Source organism: Mustela lutreola, chromosome 2, assembly GCF_030435805.1.
Source record: "Mustela lutreola isolate mMusLut2 chromosome 2, mMusLut2.pri, whole genome shotgun sequence".
NCBI classification, from domain to species: Eukaryota; Metazoa; Chordata; class Mammalia; order Carnivora; family Mustelidae; genus Mustela; species Mustela lutreola.
The window spans coordinates 58,600,121-58,618,926 of NC_081291.1; the positions used below are offsets into that span (position 1 = coordinate 58,600,121).

General features: G+C 44.1%; 1 protein-coding gene across 1 annotated transcript in view; it reads left to right on the forward strand.

Annotated features, from left to right (window-relative positions):
• Positions 1 to 1,168: 1,168 nt before the first annotated feature.
• The window catches only part of RUVBL1 (RuvB like AAA ATPase 1), a 44,229-nt gene continuing 26,591 nt past the window's right edge, over positions 1,169 to 18,806 (forward strand). Inside the window, exons 1-3 of the mRNA XM_059161908.1 lie at positions 1,169 to 1,408; positions 5,348 to 5,434; positions 12,855 to 12,987. Coding sequence (XP_059017891.1) covers positions 1,268 to 1,408; positions 5,348 to 5,434; positions 12,855 to 12,987 — 361 coding nt within the window. The 5' untranslated portion in view covers positions 1,169 to 1,267. The remainder of the gene's footprint in view (positions 1,409 to 5,347; positions 5,435 to 12,854; positions 12,988 to 18,806) is intronic.

Below are 18,806 nucleotides of genomic sequence, written 5' to 3' on the forward strand. Positions count from 1 at the left end.
TTTTTTTATAAGATTATATTTACTCATTTGAGAGAGAGCGCACCAGTGGTTGGTGGGGGGGCGCTACAGAGGGAGAGGGAGAAACAGGCTTCCCGCTGAGCAGAGAGCCCAACTCCAGGCTCGATCCCAACACCCTGGGACCATGACACAAGCTAAAGGCAGATACTTAACTGACTGTGCTGCCAGGTGTGCCTCTTCTAAGAGTTTTATAGGTTAAATTCCTTAGAGCAGATTTGGGCTCTATTTTGAGTTAATTTTTTGTATATTTTGTAAGATAAGGGGCCAACTTCTTTGTTTTGCACATGGATATCCAGTTTTCCCAGCACAGTTTGTGGAAGAGACTGTCCTTTCCCATTGACCCACTGAATGGTCTTTGTACCCTTGATCACACATGTGAGAGTTCATTACTGAGTTCTTTATTCTGCCTTCAGGAGGCAGCAGCGAAGGCAGGGGTAGGCTTGACCTGGGCTTCTGCGTTCAAAGGTCAAGTGTAAAAGAAGCCAAACCAAAGAAGAAGCAGAAGAGGGTTGAGAAACACATAGCTGAGATGGTCAAGCTTGGAGTGGAGAAAAGTGGAGTCAAGAACTAGAGATGAAAGAGCAAGGAGTTGGACTACCTCACAAGGAGGTAGAGTTTTGGACACATGATATTCACTGTCAACATTATTTAAATAAAGGGAGAGGACGGAGACCAGGAGAAGCTGAAGAAGACAGTTCCAGGGAGGATCCCGGGCAGAGCCAGGGTGGGAGGGGTTGGTTGACAGCGGGGCCTCCCGACGGAGGCAAAGGCATAGGAGTCAGAAAACTGTTAAGGAAGCAAAAGTCAAAACTTAAGCTCTAAACTTGTTTTCTTCATCTCCAAATCGGAGGTAATAACTTGAGCTGAAGGGTATGACGTTCAAATGCGATGACAGGATGGCAGGATTAGGGACCCGACTCCAGGACCCCACTTCACTGCCGCACTATCAAAGCCCGAATAAGATCCCTTCTCTTCTCACCTTAGGACCAGAGTAGGAAGTGCTGGCTGCGGGGGAAGCCAACCCCGAGACACAGCCGGAAGTGGGTGGGCGGAGCCCTACCGGCAGCCTCGATGGGCACAGCCAAGAGCCAATGGAGAGCGGAGGCGTTCCCGCTCTCGCCAATGGATAGCCGAGTAAGGCGGGCCTTGACAAACCGCCCTAGTAACAGCCGCATGGTAACCCAGGTGCGGGGCGTGTGGTGCTTGCTCGCGGTATTCCACGCTGGTTTTGGCTCCCGGCGTCTGCAAGATGAAGATTGAGGAGGTGAAGAGCACCACGAAGACGCAGCGCATCGCCTCCCACAGCCACGTAAAGGGGCTGGGGCTGGACGAGAGCGGCCTGGCCAAGCAAGCGGCCTCGGGGCTCGTGGGCCAGGAGAACGCGCGAGAGGTGTGGCGGGCCCGGGAGTTGAGAGGCCGCTGAAGTGGGGGCTCAGGGCGGGGCGCGCGCTTGGATGTCCCGCCGACCTTTCCTGAGGGCGGTGAGAATGGATTATGGGGCGGAGGACGGCGAGGGAGGTCCGCGCTGGGATCGGGAGAAGGGGAGTCCCAGGAGTACCGGTGATGACCCCGCGCGGGCGGTTCACCTTCCTGACAGCATCGCTGTTGAGTCCCCTCCTCTGCGCCTTGCTCTCCTCGTGACGCAGCAATAAGCTGGGAAGAAGTTAGTTAAGGTCCTTGCTCTCTTGGAGCTTACATTTTAGTGTGGTTTGAGACGACAAACGTTTAGCCGGTAAATAAAATAATTATTACATTTTGGTGGAAGTCAGTTCCCGCAGGACCTTGTCGGACAATGTAAGGAATTTGGATTTCTTTTGCAGCGGGAAGCCATGGGGATTTTAAAGTAGGGAAGTGATCAACCTTAGAAATCTCACTTTGGTTCACAGGGCTTGGGGGCAGATGGAGGGAAATGAGAATTAGGGAGAAGAGCAGTCTGCTTCAACCATGCTGCAGCGTCCTTTTGGACCGTTCCAATCAAATCAACTTGTCTTAAGTGGCAATGATGCCAAGTCATTTTGCCTACATTATAACCATGAAACCATTCAAACTCTTTGTATTATTTTATTGCAGATGAAAAAATTGAGGGTTCCCACTTGAGGTCACTGCACCTACCCATTTGCCACTCAGTTTAGTAATGATGGCGCTGGGATTTGTATCCACAGGTATTGCTGGCTCTCAAATCAGTGCTCTCCCTATGATATTACAGCCACATTTTAGCCTTCTGTGCTCTAAGGTGAGATCCATGCCCCTTGGCCTTGCCGCGGTTTAGTAGCTACAGACATCTGCACTTAACACCAGCTTAAGACTATAGCCATTTGGCTAGAAGAAAGGGTCAAAGAAAAGCCTCTGGTTTCTATTTTGAGCATCATCTTTAAAAAAATGGAAACATTGACTGGGTCAGGGGGACTTTGAAACTTCTCTTTGCCAGCTTCTGCTTACTGAGGACATGTTACTGAAAATAGTTAACACTGGCTGAATGTTTGCTATATACCAGGCAGCTTTATTTCCGTTGTTCAGTTTTCACCTCCACCCTGATAACTGTGGCCTACTTGACTCTGCCTCCTTTCAGATGTTAAGAAAGAAAAAGACTTGTATAGTGAATACCAATGGGCGTAAATACTACAATGAACATTTTACTCTGTAGGTTTATCCTCCATCTGTTCATTTATCCATCAATCTACTTTTGGATTTCAAAGTAAGTTGCAGACAGTGGTACACTTTACCCTTAAGCCCTTAATGTGTGCCACTATTACAAACTGTTTTCAGAGGAGGAGATTTGATTCACACAGGTTAGGTAGGTAGATCATTCAGGTCATTCAGAGGGTAGTGGTAGAGACAGAATTTAAAACCAAGCCTGTCTGATTCCAAAATCTATGCTCTTTTTCTTTCTTTCTCTCTCTCTCTTTTTTTTTTTTTTTTTTTTTTAAGATTTTACTTATTTATTAGCGAAATCATGAGTAGGGGAGCAGAGCAGAGGGCAAGGGAGAAGCAGACACCCTGCTAAGTAGGGAGCCTGATGCAGGACTCCATCCCAGGACCCCAGGATCATGACCTGAGCAGAGAGCAGATGCTTAACTGACTGAGCCACCCAGGCCCCCTCTAGTATCCGTGCTCTTAACGTCTGAGATGACGCTTTACGCCTCCTTATGAATATGAGCTTCCTGACAAGAGAGTTGATGAAGTATTATTATATACACCAAATCTTACTCATTATCAGGGCTCAGTATTTATTTATTTATTGAATTAATAGGCATCCCGCTGCAGCTTCTGGGTCCTGGCATGACTCTTGTCATATCAGCAGTCTCCCTGGTTTTTAATATCTTCTCATCTGAAAAATGAAGAGAGTTAGACTAGTTAAAGGCCTTTCCAGTTCTTTTTAAATTTTAGAATTCACTGAACATATCTCACTGGAAAGAATTTGGTGCTTAAATTGAGAGAGAGTAAATGGAAGAGGTCCTAGTGTTTCAGTAAGAGCACACATCCATGCTTTGGAAACTTTCTTCCCCAAGAATGCTGAGGATTATAATATCACAGTGCTCTAGGGAAAGACCATAGTGGGTAGCCTATTTCTTCTTAGAAATGCAGCAGCTGAAAAATAGCTTGTGGCCTTTCTTCAGGGCACTGTGCTTTTCCAACTGAGCCCAAAATGGAATACAGCCCGTCCACATGTATTCTTTAAACCCACATTTTTGGAATGGCTGTGGAAGTGTGGGACCAAGGTACTTCTCCTCCAGAGAGAAGAGCTCTGGCGTGCCCTAAGTCATATATTAGGTTATTAAGTCAATGTAAGAAACCTTGTAGTCCTGGGATATGTGTTTAGTAAGTGTGACTCCCAGCCTTCTTTGTATAAAGTTAAATATTCTAAAATATATAAAAATCAGTAACCCATTTGTGGAATTTGCACTTATACACACATGTATTTATATATCTATATGTATATGTATGTACATGCTGTAAATGGCTTAATAGTATCCAGAATTAGTATGAACTTAAGGTTTAACAACAAATCATCATGTAATTTACTTAAAAAAGTTTTTTTTTAAAGGTTTTATTTATTTGACAGAAAGAGAGAAAGAACACAAGCAGGAGAGTGGGAAAGGGAGAAGCAGCTTCCTGCTGAGCAGGGAATCCAGTGCTGAGCTCCATCCCAGGACCTAAAGGCAGACAGGAGCTAAAGGCAGACACTTAACGACTGAGCCACCCAGGTGCCCCAAGTAATTTACTCTTGAGGATTTGAAAGACAGTTGATTAATCTTAGGGTGCTCTCAGTTTAACCTCAGTGCAGCATTTGCTTTGCAACATTCTGGGAATTAACTGATGGCCAACTAGTACTGTATGCTGTGATTCTTAACCCTTAATGGGTTAATTTAGGACTCTGGTGAAAGCTGTGAGTCTCCTCCCTGGAACATATGTACACAGTTTTGTTTTCAGTTTTATTCCCAATCTCGGGATGTGTGTGGGCCCCTGGAGTCCTATCCTTGGCTCCCAGGCTAGAAATCACTGCTCCCTTTAGTACCCCTACCAACCATTCTCTACATAGCACCATCAAGGTCTTTTAAAAAGAAATCAGCATGGGATGCAGAGCCCAAGACCATTTCAGTGACTTCCTATTACATGTAGATTAAAATCCAAACTTCGTTAAGTACTAAAATCCTGTTGTGAGTCCTGGCCCCTGCCTGCCTGTTGAACCTCATCTTCCCATTCTCCTTTTACTTATGCTTTGGTCACTGCAACCTTTCTGTCCCTTGGATATGCCAGGCTCATTCCTGCATTTTGATTTTGCTGTTTCCTTTGTCTGGAACACTGCCTCCCCTTTGCCCAGAGCTTCATATATCAAATACAGAGTCCTCAGAGAGGCCTTCCCAGATCATTACCACCCCCCACCCCGCCCTTTTTTTTTTTTTTTTTTTTTAAGATTTTATTTATTTATTTGACAGATCATGAGTAGGCACAGAGGCAGGCAGAGAGTGAGGAGGAAGCAGGCTCCCTGCTGAGCAGAGAGCCCGACTCGGGACCCGATCCCAGGACCCTGAGATCATGACCTGAGCTGAAGGCAGTGGCTTAAACCACTGAGCCACCCAGGCATCCTACAGTAGTGATCTACCATGTTTTTGTGTGTGTCCCTTCCACTAGGCCACAAGCTCCAAGACCACAAGGCTTGCTTTTCTGTCACCCTCCACCGCTCCCAATACCTAGAACAATCCCTGCAGTGTTGTGGCGTTCCGTGTTGGCTGAATATATGTGAATTGTTTGGACCAGAAACTGGACTTTATCCCCATGTGAAACATTTTAATACTGATTTATTATTTCTTTCCATTGTGGTGTCTAGGCATGTGGTGTGATAGTAGAATTAATCAAAAGCAAGAAAATGGCTGGAAGAGCTGTCTTGTTGGCAGGACCTCCTGGAACTGGCAAGGTACTCATTTTCTTTCATTTTTCAAATCTACCCAAGAGAATGATCTTAATGTTTAAGCCAAATTGAATTCATGTCTTAACTAGTCTTTGTTTAGCTAAATTGGTTATATGTATGTTTGAAAATCTAATGTGCAGTAATACAATTGAGTATCTAAAATCCATGCTCCTAAAATTCAAATTATCCTGGCTGACCTCCAAAGAAGAGAGGATGAAGTCCTTGGAGGGGCCTCCATTGTGTCTAGAATTTGTCCTTTATCTCTTTCTAGTCTCCTTTGCCTTGGAAATAAATTTCTGTTGGCCTAGGACTTCATTAAATCTTGGGGATGACATCTTACTTGTGGGGGAAAGAAAATCAGTCAGTGACCATTTTTTTGAAGGTTCTGTGAGGAATGGTGAAAAAAGAAAGAAGAAAGGAATTAGATGCTTTTTATCTTTAAGGGACTTCCAGTGTCCAGGGCAGAGAGAATAAACCATGAGAGCACAAAATACTTCAATTGACCACTAAGCTGTGAGATACTGACCTATACTTTTTAATATGTAATCATAATAAATATACGATTATATATTTAATGTCTTAAATGCAGCTGGATGTGAGCCAGAGGTGGTCCTGAGGCCTGGTAAAGCAGGAAGGATCGAGACTTGACATTTGCCCTGCAGGGTTGGGAGAGAGTTTGGCTTTGCAGGGGAGATATCGGACTTCCAGGCAGAGGAGACAGTAGGCTTGTTGGGGTCTGTGAGAGGACTGGGCAGGTACATGAAATGGACCAGAGCCCCCAGTCTGAGTCCTACATTTTCCTCAACAGGGCCACTTGTGGGAATGTGGGAGCTTGGGATTGTGTTTGTAAAGACATAAGCTTTAGATTCCAGCTCTGGTGTTGACTTGCCGTGGGGACCCGAGGGAGGTATCTTCACCTTTACTGAAGGAGCATGCGCCTCATTTCAGACGGCGGTGATACCGGTCAGTTGTAAGATAATGACTTGAATTATCACTTTGAAATCATGTAATTGAGTTGATGGTATATCTTATACTGGTTTCTTATAATAGAGGAGGAAGTGCTGTATTTGTGAGGAGCTTTTAAAGTGCCATGTAAGGGGTGCCTGGGTGGCTCAGTGGGTTAAAGCCTCTGCCTTCGGCTCAGGTCATGATCTCAGGGTCCTGGGATTGAGCCCCACATTGGGCTCTCTGATCAACAGGGAGCCTGCTTCCCTTCCTCTCTCTCTCTCTGCCTACCTGTGGTCTCTTTCTCTGTCAAATAAATAAATAAAATCTTTTTAAAAAAATGTTTAAAAAAAAAAGTGCCATGTAAATGCGAGCTTTAATGATCTTGCTGCAGGCAACATCTGGTTGTTCAATGTATTTACCATTTATTTGCTTACTGTTCCTTATATCTTAGACCTTCCCTCTCCCTCCATTCTTCTTCTTAAAGTACATCATTTAGAAATTGCTTCTAGAAGTTTGTTGGTGACCAGCTCAGGTTTCTAAGTATTTTGTTGCCCTTGTTTTTTTGTTTTGTTTTGTTTTTTAAAGATTTTATTTATTTATTTGATAGAGAGAGACAGCGAGAGAGGGAATACAAGCAGGAGGAGTGGGAGAAGGAGAAGCAGGCTTCCTGCTGAGCAGGGAGCCCAATTCGGGGCTCCATCCCAGGATCCCGGGATCATGACCTGAGCTGAAGGCAGACGCTCAATGACTAAACCACCCAGGCGTCCCTATTGCCCTTGTTTTGAAAGATCTTTATGTTGGATATATAATTTTTTGGAGAGCTGTTTTCTCTTGTATTCTGTATTCTCTTGATGCCTGCTACCTGTTGGCTTTCTTTTTGCTTTTGAAAGTCTACTTTTTTTTTTTAAGGTTTTATTTATTTATTTGACAAACAGAGATCACAAGTAGGCAGAGAGGCAGGCAGAGAGAGAGGGGGGAAAGCAGGCTCCCTGCCAAGCAGAGAGCCTGATGCGGGGCTCAATCCCAGGACCCTGAGATCATGACCTGAGCTGAAGGCAGAGGCTTAACCCACTGAGCCAGCCAGGTGCCCTGAAAGTCTACTTTTGAAGATTTTGTCTTTCTGGCTGTTTTTGAGACATTTTTGGGTTTGGTATCTCACAATGAGATGTGTCTCTTGATGCCTCTTCACTGTGGAGTGCAGTACTATTACAGTTTCACCTCTTTTAGACATTGCCTTTCCTTCTCTTTGAGCTCTTCTGGAACTCCGGTCAGATGATGTCTGATTACAGAGGTTCTCAACCCAAGGCAGTTTTGCCCCTGTAAGGGACATTGGCCAGGTCTAAAGAGAGTATTGGTTGTCAGAAGCTGGTTAGGCAGGGACTGCAGTTGGCATCTCATGGGTGGAGGCCACAAGTGCTGCCAAACACTGTGCAGTGTGCAGGACGGACCTTACAGGAAGGAATTATCCAGCACAAAGCTCCAGTGGTGCCAATATTGGGAAACCCTGGGCCAGAGCGCCTTATTTTGTCTTCTTTGTCTTTCAGCCTCTTTTTCATATTTTCTCTCTTTCTGGCTCTGCTGCATTCTGAGCAATTTCTTTAGACCTTTGTTCCAGTCTAATTGTTTTGTAGGCTATAACTAAGCTGCTGTTTAATTCATCCCATTGAATATTCTTCTTTTTTTCATTTTGAAAAATTTGAAACCTAAACAGAGTTGGAAGAATGGGATGATGATCCCTTTTATACCCCACATGTAAATAAGTAATTGTAAATATTTTGTAACATTTGCATTTTTGCTATTTCTGAACCATGTGAAAGTCAGTGCAAAGACATTCTCCTATGACACCAAAGTACTAGTGTCCGCCTAAGAAAATTTAATGTTGCTAACATTATTAGCTGATGCCTAGTGTATATTAAAATTTCTCCCAAGTCATTCCAGGTTGGGGTTGTTTCATTTTTTATATTTTTAAATTCAGAATATAATTGTGTCTTTAGTCTCTTTTTAACTAAGCAGTTACCCTTCCTGGCCTTTCTTCATTTTGTTTTCTTTTTTGACATCGGCAGTTTTGAAGAGTCCAGGACAGTTCTTTTGTAAGAAGGTCCTACAGCTGGTCTACAGTGATTGTCTGATTGTTTCATCAGTAGGAAACTTTAAACACTTAATGGAACCCTGCACTGGTGATGTTGTATCCCACTGCATCCCAGCAGGAGCTGATAGGACAGGCGGGCCAGAGGCCAAGTTCTGCTGTGAAGGTCATGGTTCCCTTTGTAATTAGTTAGTAATCAGAAGTGACACACTGAGATGTTGTGAATATCCTTTCACTGTAAGGGTGTAGCCCTGCCTCATGGTTATTGCTATATTAGTTACCACATAGCTGGTTGCTAAACGGTGATTTTCCAAATCTGTCTTTCCACATGTATTAGCTTGCTTTTGGTTTTGTTTTTGGTAAAAAAGGAACATCCCTCTCTTAAGTTTGAAATTTTTTTTCCTGTAAAATAGGGATTTAAAAAAAAAAAATCTGGCTTTTTTTTTTTTTTTAAATTTTATTTATTTTATTTGAGAGAGAATGAGTGAGAGAGAGCATGAGAGAGTAGAAGATCAGAGGGAGAAGCAGACTCCCCAAAGAGCTGGGAGCCCAATGTGGGACTTGATCCTGGAAGTCCGGGATCATGACCTGAGCAGTCGCTCAACCAACTGAGCCACCCAGGCGCCCAAATCTGGCTGTTTTTGATAACCTCTTGTTCCTTGTTCATGACTCAGTGTCTTCATTTTTTTCTGTACTCTCTGTCTGCTTGCTTATGAGCTCATGTTTGGCTGATCAAGTCTGTGAGGCTTCTTTTGAGAGTGCTTGTAAGGGGCCCGACTGCCCTACCCAGGGCACTTGCAGTGAATTTTGTGGCATGGGTTTTTGGTTAGCCATGTAAAGAGTAATCTGAAGGTGGTTTGAAAGCATGCTGTGGGGGCGCCTGGGTGGCTCAGTGGGTTAAGCCTCTGCCTTCAGCTCAGGTCATGATCCCAGGGTCCTGGGATTGAGCCCTGCATCGGGCTCTCTGCTCAGCGCGGAGCCTGCCTCCACCTTTCTCTCTGCCTGCCTCTCTGCCTACTTGTGATCTCTGTCTGTCAAATAAATAAATAAAATCTTTAAAAAAAAAAAACAGAAAGAAAGAAAGAAGGCATGCTGTGGAGACTTTACTTCTCACCCAGAGCCATGGCAGGACAGATAAGTTTATACCTTGTACGTCAGGGTATTTTTTGTTACGGCTCCACTTCTCTAGTCATGCATGGTCCTTCGGGCCTCCGTTTTATTCAGGATTTCTCTTACCACTATATCTTGCTGAAGCTTCTCCTGTCTGTCAAACCTTCTGAACTTTCCAGGTGACAGTAGTTTACTACTCTGGATTTTTTATTATTATTTCTTTATTTCTCGGTGTTTTGTAACAGGAAGGATTTTCCGTGGCTCTTTCTGATGTGTCATATTCCTGGTAGCATAAATTCTTCATTCCTTTCATTTATTTATTTGAGAGAGAGAAAGAGCAAGAGCACATGTGTTAGTGCAAGCACTGGGGAGGGGCAGAGGGAAAGGGACAAGCAGATTTTGGGCTTGATCTCATGACCCTGAGATCATGACCTGAGCCAAAATCAAGAGTTTGAGGCTTAACTGAGTTCCCAGGTGCCCCCTTTGTTCCTTTTTTTTCTCATTTTTTATTTATTTTTTGTAAATACATAATATATTTTTATCCCCAGGGGTTCAGGTCTGTGAATCGCCAGGTTTACACACTTCACAGCACTCACCATAGCACATACCCTCTCCAATGTCCATAACCCCACCCTCCTTCTCCCAGCCCCCCTCCCCCCAGCAACCCTCAGTTTGTTTTGTGAGATTAAGAGTCACTTATGGTTTGTCTCCCTCCCAATCCCTTTGTTCCTTTTGTAATATTGTAGCATTTTCCTTCTAGGAAATAAGAGAAGTTCTCAGCACTATAGTCCCTTTCCATGTGTATGAAGGTGTGTGGTAACTCTCCTACTTTACAGTGCACTATGGGACCCATGGTTCAGGCAGCTTAACTAAGTGGCAGGCAGAAATGTGCTTGTTCTAGAGCTGCAAATATATGGTTCGTATGGAAAATCCACTCTTGAGGACCTCACGTTATTAATAATGGGGCTTTATATTTGGGCCCTGGAGAAAGGAGAAGTTCAGATCAGATTGAAAATAGGTTTCTTCAGACTTCTTTTGGCAACAGGCTCTTTTTTGTGTGCCACTTGCCACTTACGTAGGGGTGCTCACAAAGAAATTGTGTCTTGGGGCGTGGGGTTTGCATCTTGGCTTTGCTGCTTGGTAACTGACCTTGGGAGAGTTGTTTGTGTGTTTCATTTTCTAAATCTATCAAATACAATATCAGATATCAAATACAATATCAAATACTAGATCATCAAGTTCATAGGCTAGTTGGGAGGATTCAGTGAGACCTCATGCATGTGATCAAGCACCATCTAGCACAGATGTGGGTGTAGTAGCTATATTGTATACCTACCTTCTGGGAACCATTAAATGGAAGAAACTAGACACACCTGAAGCACTTCTTTTTTTTTTTTTTTTTAAGATTATTTATTTATTTGACAGAGATCACAAGTAGATGGAGAGGCAGGCAGAGAGAGAGGGAAGCAGGCCCCCTGCTGAGCAGAGAGCCCGATGTGGGACTCGATCCCAGGACCCTGAGATCATGACCTGAGCCGAAGGCAGCGGCTTAACCCACTGAGCCACCCAGGCACCCCATCTGAAGCACTTCTTAACCAAGTAGTTGTCTTACTTTAGTGGGAGGATACTGATCATCTCTTCTGTATTAGGTGGAGGATGGGGGGGATGCCATTGAACTAGATATAGTTTCTGTCTTCGAAGTTCACAGTTGAAGGTGTGGAGGCAGGGCCTGTGGAGATAACCTGGGTGAGAGAGGAGCAGCTAGGAAGGTGGTGGGTTTGGATAGAAGGTAGATGTGGTACTAGAGTCTGCTTCTCACACTGTACCCTGTCACGCTCCAGAGGCTTTCTCTTTGCTTTTAGAATCCCAGAGAATAACAGTTTTAGAGGTGTCGGCCTCAAGGGCACAAACTCAGATGCCCCCTCAGGTCATGGGGGTGAGGGAAGTGCCTGAGTACAAGCACGAGAGAGGCCAGAGTCTCCTGCCCTCACCCAAGGTGGCAGCTGTTCCAGAGGCCCACACCAGGTGCCACGACATGGTAATGAGTGCTCACTGTGGCCAGACCTCATTCCTCAAAAGAAGCAAATACCTGGATTTTTATGTGAAATTTCCCAACATTAAAAACCGGGCAACAAATTGAGTTTAAAAACACGTATGAGACTCAGCAGGGTGAAACAGAACCAGGCTGTGGGCAACTGATTGGGGACTTACATGACTTAAGCTAGGACTTCGATTTGGCAGGTGGGGAAATCAGAGCACCAGAGATTTGCCATGTACCCAGGGTCATCATGAAAATTAGTTGCAGAATGAGGACTACAACCCAGTTTTTGCCCTGCCTGCTAATGCTTTTTTTTCCTTTCCTTTTTTTTTTTTAAAGATTATTAATCTATTTATTTGGCAGAGAGAGACACAGAACACAAAGTTGAGCAAAGATGAAAATAGGCTTTCAGACACTGTGGCATTTCCCTGTCCTGTACGAGCTCTAACAATTTGGATTTTCATACTCGATACATGACCATGGAACTCTTAAGTCTGCTTGTGTTTAGCATCTGCCAACTGTAGCTCTCTGACTAAAAATCAGTTTGTAGTTTACAAGGGCATGTTCAAGTGTAACCTAGGACCAGCTCATAACTTTAGAACTTAGCTCCCATGTCATCCTTCACCGTGTGTGGACCACTTAATACAAAGTGAATGCCATGTGATTCATTCTTTGATTAGTGGTTTTCTGATGGGCTGGAGATTGGTGTCCTGTGCCTATAAAAACCACCCTGGAGTAGTGTTCGGAGCAATTAGGACAGGGCCCTGTTTTGATACTGAGGAAGATGTTTTAGAAGACTACGGATTACGACGGGAACATAATCTCTAGAACCTACTGCCAGACTTCAAGTTCCCAGTCTGCCATTTTCTAGATTATGGTTCCCAGGATGTGTTATTTAATCTCTCCCATGCCTCCGTTTCCTCATTTGTAAAGTGGGGAGAGCTTAGTGTCTACTTCGTAGGGTGAGTAGAGGGTCACGTGAAGTACTTAGAGTTGGGGCCACGCTATAAGTGTCAGTGAGTGTTAACTGTTGTAATTACAGGGATCATTAAAGATGCCATTTGGGTTATAAATTGCCTGTCCACAGAAGTCTTTCAGCATTTATTGTGTGAAACACATCAAGTGATGTTACAATTAGGACTAGATTTTCAGTTTTTCCTGGTTCATATTTTTTAATAGCATATGTTTCTGAATTATTCTATTTTCAAGAATGTAAAACAAGTGCATTTCCACTTTTTCTGTAGACAGCTCTAGCTCTGGCTATTGCTCAGGAGCTGGGTAGTAAGGTCCCTTTCTGCCCGATGGTGGGAAGTGAAGTTTACTCCACGGAGATCAAGAAGACGGAGGTGCTGATGGAGAACTTCCGCAGAGCCATTGGTGAGTATTGGCGTCTGTGGCAAGAGTTCTCACTTGCCCAGTGCTCTGAAGCCGCTTTGTTGTATGAATGCCTTTATGACTTTTATTTGTTGTACTACCATTTTTCTTTTGGCACCATTAGTGTTATCTTTGCAAGCCAAACAAGTACCCAACTTTTCTAACTGAAGCACTTTAGCAGTTGGCAAATGTGGGCCCTGGCTTGGGGCTGGGGTTTCTCACCTGCCAAAATACATGTGGCTGTGAAGTGATTTTTTAGAAAACAAGTCAGATTTTCCTGGCAGCCTTATGCTTTTAGAGATGACTGTCCACTGAAAAGGCTTGGACTTAAGCCAAAAGCTTTGTGTGTCGTGATGCTGGAATGCCCCTGATCCTGGATATCGAGCCAGAATTGTGGCCTGTCAGAGAGCGCAGAAACCATGTGGGGACAGGCAGAGATTTCAGGCTTATGGTGCCACCCTCGTGGGGCTGGGGGCAACCATATCAAGTGCTTGTTATATGCCAGGCCCCTCCAACATTGATTATAGCCTTTTGTTCCCCAAGAGAAAGCTCTCTGACTCATTTTGCATCTGATGAAACAGAGTTTCAAGAAGTTAAATGACTTGTCTACAGTCACCCACCTAGTAAGTAGCAGGACTACAGTCTGATCCTGTGTCTGGTTCTGGAGTCCATGCTATGAAGATCTGCTGTGGAAAAAAAAATGGCCTTTCCCAAATATTTACTTCTTGTCAGCCATGATGCCTGGGTCAGTCTCCTTGCCCCATTTTTGTTGGACTAGCTCTGGGAAAATCCCAGCTTCCCTCATATCTATGTAGAAATAGCTTATTCCTTCTAAGATATCAGAAACTACGTGATGTTTGTCTGCATACGTGGGCGTCTGTCTTTAGGATACAGTTGCTGAGTCATGGGTTATGGACACTTGTCAGAGTGCCTGTACAGTTTTCCAGGCCCTTTGGTTGTCAAAACAAGGTAAACAGTCTTTTTTTTTTTTTTTTTTTTTTTTTAAGATTTTAGTTATTTGAGAGAAAGTGTGAGAGAGAGAACACAAGTTGAGAGGTGGGTAGGGGGAGCAGCAGACTTCCTGCTGAGCAGGGAGTCTGACTCGGGGCTCAATACTAGGACCCTAGTCATGACCTGAGCTGAAGGCAAACACTTCACCAACTGAGCCAGCCAGGTGCCCCCAAGGTAAACATTCTTAAGAAGGAAAATTGTTAGAAAACTTCGAGGAAATGAGGAAAGTAAGAAAGAGTAGATTTGTCTAGCCCACAATCCTTGCCTTGAGAATGCTAAAGTCTAGGTCAGGGGTACGATCATGTAGGGCCTGAGGCCATGATTAGGGCTTTGCATTTTTCACTGAGTGAAAGGAAAAGCAGTTGGAGAGTAGTTTCGGTTGTCCAAGAATCCCGCTGGCTGGAGGATGGAAAAGTGGACAGTGAGGAGAGTGAGGCGGGTAGCAGGGAGACTGTGAGGAGTCTGAGCAGATGGTGGGGCCTTGGGCCAGGGTGGTGATGGCAAAGGTGATAAGAAGTGGTCAGATTCTGGATGTAGTAGGATGTAGAGCTGACAGAATTTCCTGAAGGATTAGATGGTGTGTAAGAAAGAGAGGTGGCCATGTTGGGGGGTGGGAAAGAATGGAGAGGAGCAGATTGGGTATTTATTAAATCTCTGCCGTGGATAGAATATCCACTGCAGCCCCAGTTCCTGGCACAGAGTGAATGCTTAGTAAAGTTTTTCCGAATGAGAAAAGGGGATGGACTATAAAGCTGGTAGAAAACAGAAGCCTTTAGCTAAAGATAGCCCTCAGTGTGTGTCTGGTAATAGATATACTTTGGTTTACACAGGGCTTTTATTTTTTAAAAAAATTTTTTGGAGATTTTATTTATTTATTTATTTGACACAGAGAGAGAGCGTGAGCAGGGAAGCGGGAGAGGGAGAGTGAGGCCCCCTGCTGAGCAGGGAACCCAATTCGGGGCTCAAACCCAGGACCCTGGGATCATGACCTGAGCTGAAGGTAGACACCTAAGGACTGAGCCACCCAGGCGCCCCACTGAGTTGGAGTTAGTTGCCAGTGTTTAGAAGTTGGGGAATGTCCTATAAAATCCTCCTTTCTGGCTTTTGGAGAGAAGCGTTCATTCCCACACAGTGAGTGATAGCCAGGTTGGGGCTGAGCCAGGTTGGGGCTGAGAGGTGCTCCTTGGCAGAGCGGGGGGGTCTGTGCTGCTCCTGGACATTCACTGGGTCCCTGCAAGCACCCCAGTGTGGGGCTCTTGTTCTAAGCTAGAGGGATTGTGAGCCATGTCTGGAGGCTAAGCTTTGTGTTATGTAGATACGGGGTTTTTTAAACCAAAATATTCCTTGCTGGAAATCTTTGTTACTGGAAACACTGCATTTTTTTGTTTTTTGTTTTTTTTTGTTTTGGTGGCTGTTTTAAACTGAAATACCATGTACATATAGAAAAGTAGGTGCAGCACACATGTAGTTTAACAATTAATTATGAGGTAAACACAGTCACCAGTCAGCTCGTGGTACAGAGCAGGGCCAGCACGCAGCTGTTGCCAGGCCCTGGCTGGCCATAGCCCCTCACCTCTCCCACGCTAGCCCGCGGGTGCCACAACTGTGTGTTTACACTTCTGTGTGCGTCAGTGCGTAATGGCAGTTGGGCTGAATTTTGCCCCTTACCTTTTATCTAAATGGAACCTACTGCAGGTGTAGCTTTTTGAGCAGTGTTCATGTTTGTGAGGTTCAGCCAGTGTTCTTAACGTGTCCTACTGTCTTTGAACTTGCATCATATATGCAGTAACAGTGGACATGGCTCGCAAGACCCTTTTCAGGATTTAAAATCTTTCTGAGTCCTTTTTAAAAACTCGTGAGCAGGGCACCTGGGTGGCTCAGTGGTGAAGTGTCTGCCTTTGGCTTACCATGATCTTATCATGATCGTGTCATGATCCCAGGGTGGAATCGAGCCCCGCATCAGGCTCCCTGCTGGGCGGGAAGCCTACTTCTCCTTCTCCCGCTCCCTCTGCTTGTGTTCCCTCTCTCGCTGTGTCTCTCTGTCAAATAAATAAATAAAATCTTAAAAAACAAAAAAAATCCATGAACATGTGCTAAAGATTTTGTTCAACTACTAGTTCATGAGATAAACTGTAAGATACTAGAACTGACTCAATTATCAGAGTACATCTAAAATGTATTTTTATTTACTGAAAAGTATTTTTCTGACATCAACAATCTGACAAAACTGACCTTTACATAAGTGCATGTGTTTAGGTCACTTAAAAGTAACTTTAATGCTTTTAAATTGGAAAAAATAGAGGTACATTTCCTGGGCATCTGCTTTGTGATCCGCGATTTTTGAGGGGAGGGGGCAGTGCAGTTCTTTTGATGGCAGTGAGGTAAAGAGAATTTCTTGATCCTGCCACAGAATAAAAAGGCAGGCCATTGACTGTCTTCAAAAAGGAACCCTGCCCATCTTCCTCTGCCTTTGAATTCCTGTGAAGTTGGCAGAGGGGTGGGGAGGAAGCAGTAAGCTGACCAGAAATAAAAAGCAAGGAGTCTGTGCTGTTTCCTTGACGTGATGAAGGTCCCTGTCAGGGATTTAGAAACCTGAGCCAGCAGATGAAACCTGTGTCATTTGTGTTGCCGTTGCCAGAGATAGCGCCAGCTCGGCCCCTGCCCTGGCTAACAGCTGCTTTCATTGTCCGTCAACCACATCCCCTGCCTGCTTGTCAGCACACAGCGACTTCTAAACAAATACGGGGACTAGTGAGAGATGGGAATGCCTTTCTTCCCCACTCAAGGAATTTCATGTCATGGTCATTAACAGGAAATAGAGGGAGCATTCCATTGGAAGGCATTTATCTCTGTGGGATATAAAAGTTTTGATTAAAAAAAAAATCAAAGTTCATTTTAAAAGTATAAAATTTCCTGAGTATGTCACAGTCTTCTGATATATTCATGTAGGTTTCAGAAATTTTTGTCTTGATGTTTAGGAACTAAGAACTTGGAAAGGCAGGAATGAAATAGCCTCTCTTTTGGGGCCATTCCAAAACTTCCATTTGTAGGCTATCAGATTGAAGGTAGAGCAGAACGTCTCCTTAACTTTAACATCTCAGAGCCTTTGTCCTGGTTGGGTTTCTGGGGAAAGAAGGTAACCGACCCAGTAATAAGATAACAAGCACGTTTAAAAGTGGGAAGTGATCGAGAGTGTCAGACACCGTTGGCCTTGTTTCTTTGTGCCATTGGGCTGTTTCCATATCGGAACAGAGGTGGCTTGGTGGTGAGCACACCTGAACCCTATCTGGGCCACCTGTCATCAGAAGCAGTTTACGGCCCTACATTGTGTGTAGGATGGAGTTCTTTACTCCTAAAATGAGTGATTTACAGCTGTGGCTGGACATTAGAATCACTGGGGGAGCTTGAAATGAATGATGATGGCAGTCCCAACCCCTGAGATTCAGAGGCAAATGGTCCACGTCCAGCCAGGGCCTGAAGAATTGTAGAGGCCTGTCGTGATGCTGGAGGGTGAGAGAACCATGATGTAGACTCCAGCTGAGCTGTAGAATACTGTTTTCTAAATGCGAGCCATCAGTGTTCCTCCTTTGCCAGGTCTCACTAGTATTACTTAAATTTTTCTTTTTTAAAGTGACTTGGTCATTTTGTGTGTACATAACAAAAAAGTGCGTGGATCATAAGTGTAGATAGCTCAGTGAATTATCATAAACTGAAAACCCCTGCAGTCAGCACCCATTCAAGAAAGAGAATTGCCAATACCCCAAGTACCCTTTGTGTCCACCCCCAATCTCTGTCCTTCCTTTTCCAAATTAATGACTGTCTTGCTTCTAACATTATAGTAGTCATGCCTGTTTCTGAACCTCATATATGTAATCAGGAGGTATAGGTGTATATATTCTGTGCTTGACTTCTTTTCCATAAAATAACTTTTCCAAAATACTTGGGTACTAGGTGGTCTGTGGGATGGTGTGTGAGATTCATCAGGATTGCTGCACATAGCATGCCCATACCTGATGCATATATACCTTAAGGGGCGGAGTTCCAGGAATATAAGGTATCCATGTTTTCAACTTTAGGAGATGATACCATCTTGTGTCTAAAGTATTTGTATCAGTTTACACCTCTATTTGCAGTGGAAACCTTCCTGCTCTTCTATATCCTCACAAGCTCACATGGTTAGCTTTTAACTGTAGGTTGTAGAACAGTATTTCATTGCTTTTTTCTTTTAGTTTGGTAAGTCTCAAATGTACAAAAAGGAGTCAAGTGATGACCTTCCCTCCTGGTCCCATCACCAGGCTTCAGCTCATACTTAATCTTGAGTGATCTATAGCCCCCATCATTCCCCTCCCAGATCCTTTGAAGTTAATTGCAAACCTTTTTCATCCATAAATATTTCCCCATGCATCTCTACAAAATGAGGACTTACAGAAAACCCCACTGTACCACTGTCAATGCCTAGAAAAAATGAACAATATATTCCTTGATGTCATCAAATTCCTACTTAGTATTCAGATTTCCAGTTGTCCCGTGTTAGTGTGGTTTTTTTTTTTAATTTTTAATTATTATTTGAATCAGGATACAAATAAGGGTTTGTATGATAGCTTGGTTGATATGTGTCTTTATATATTTTTAACTATGGGTTTCCCTTACATTTCTGTTTTTTCCTTTGGGCAAAGCATAAATTAGATGGAGACTAGGCTCACACCCAGGGACTGGCAGAAAGGGCCTCCTGAGGTCAGTGGGCACATGTTACCTGAAGGGGAAAGGACAGAGCCAAGTGTTGTGGGAAAGGTTGTCAACCACTCGGGCCC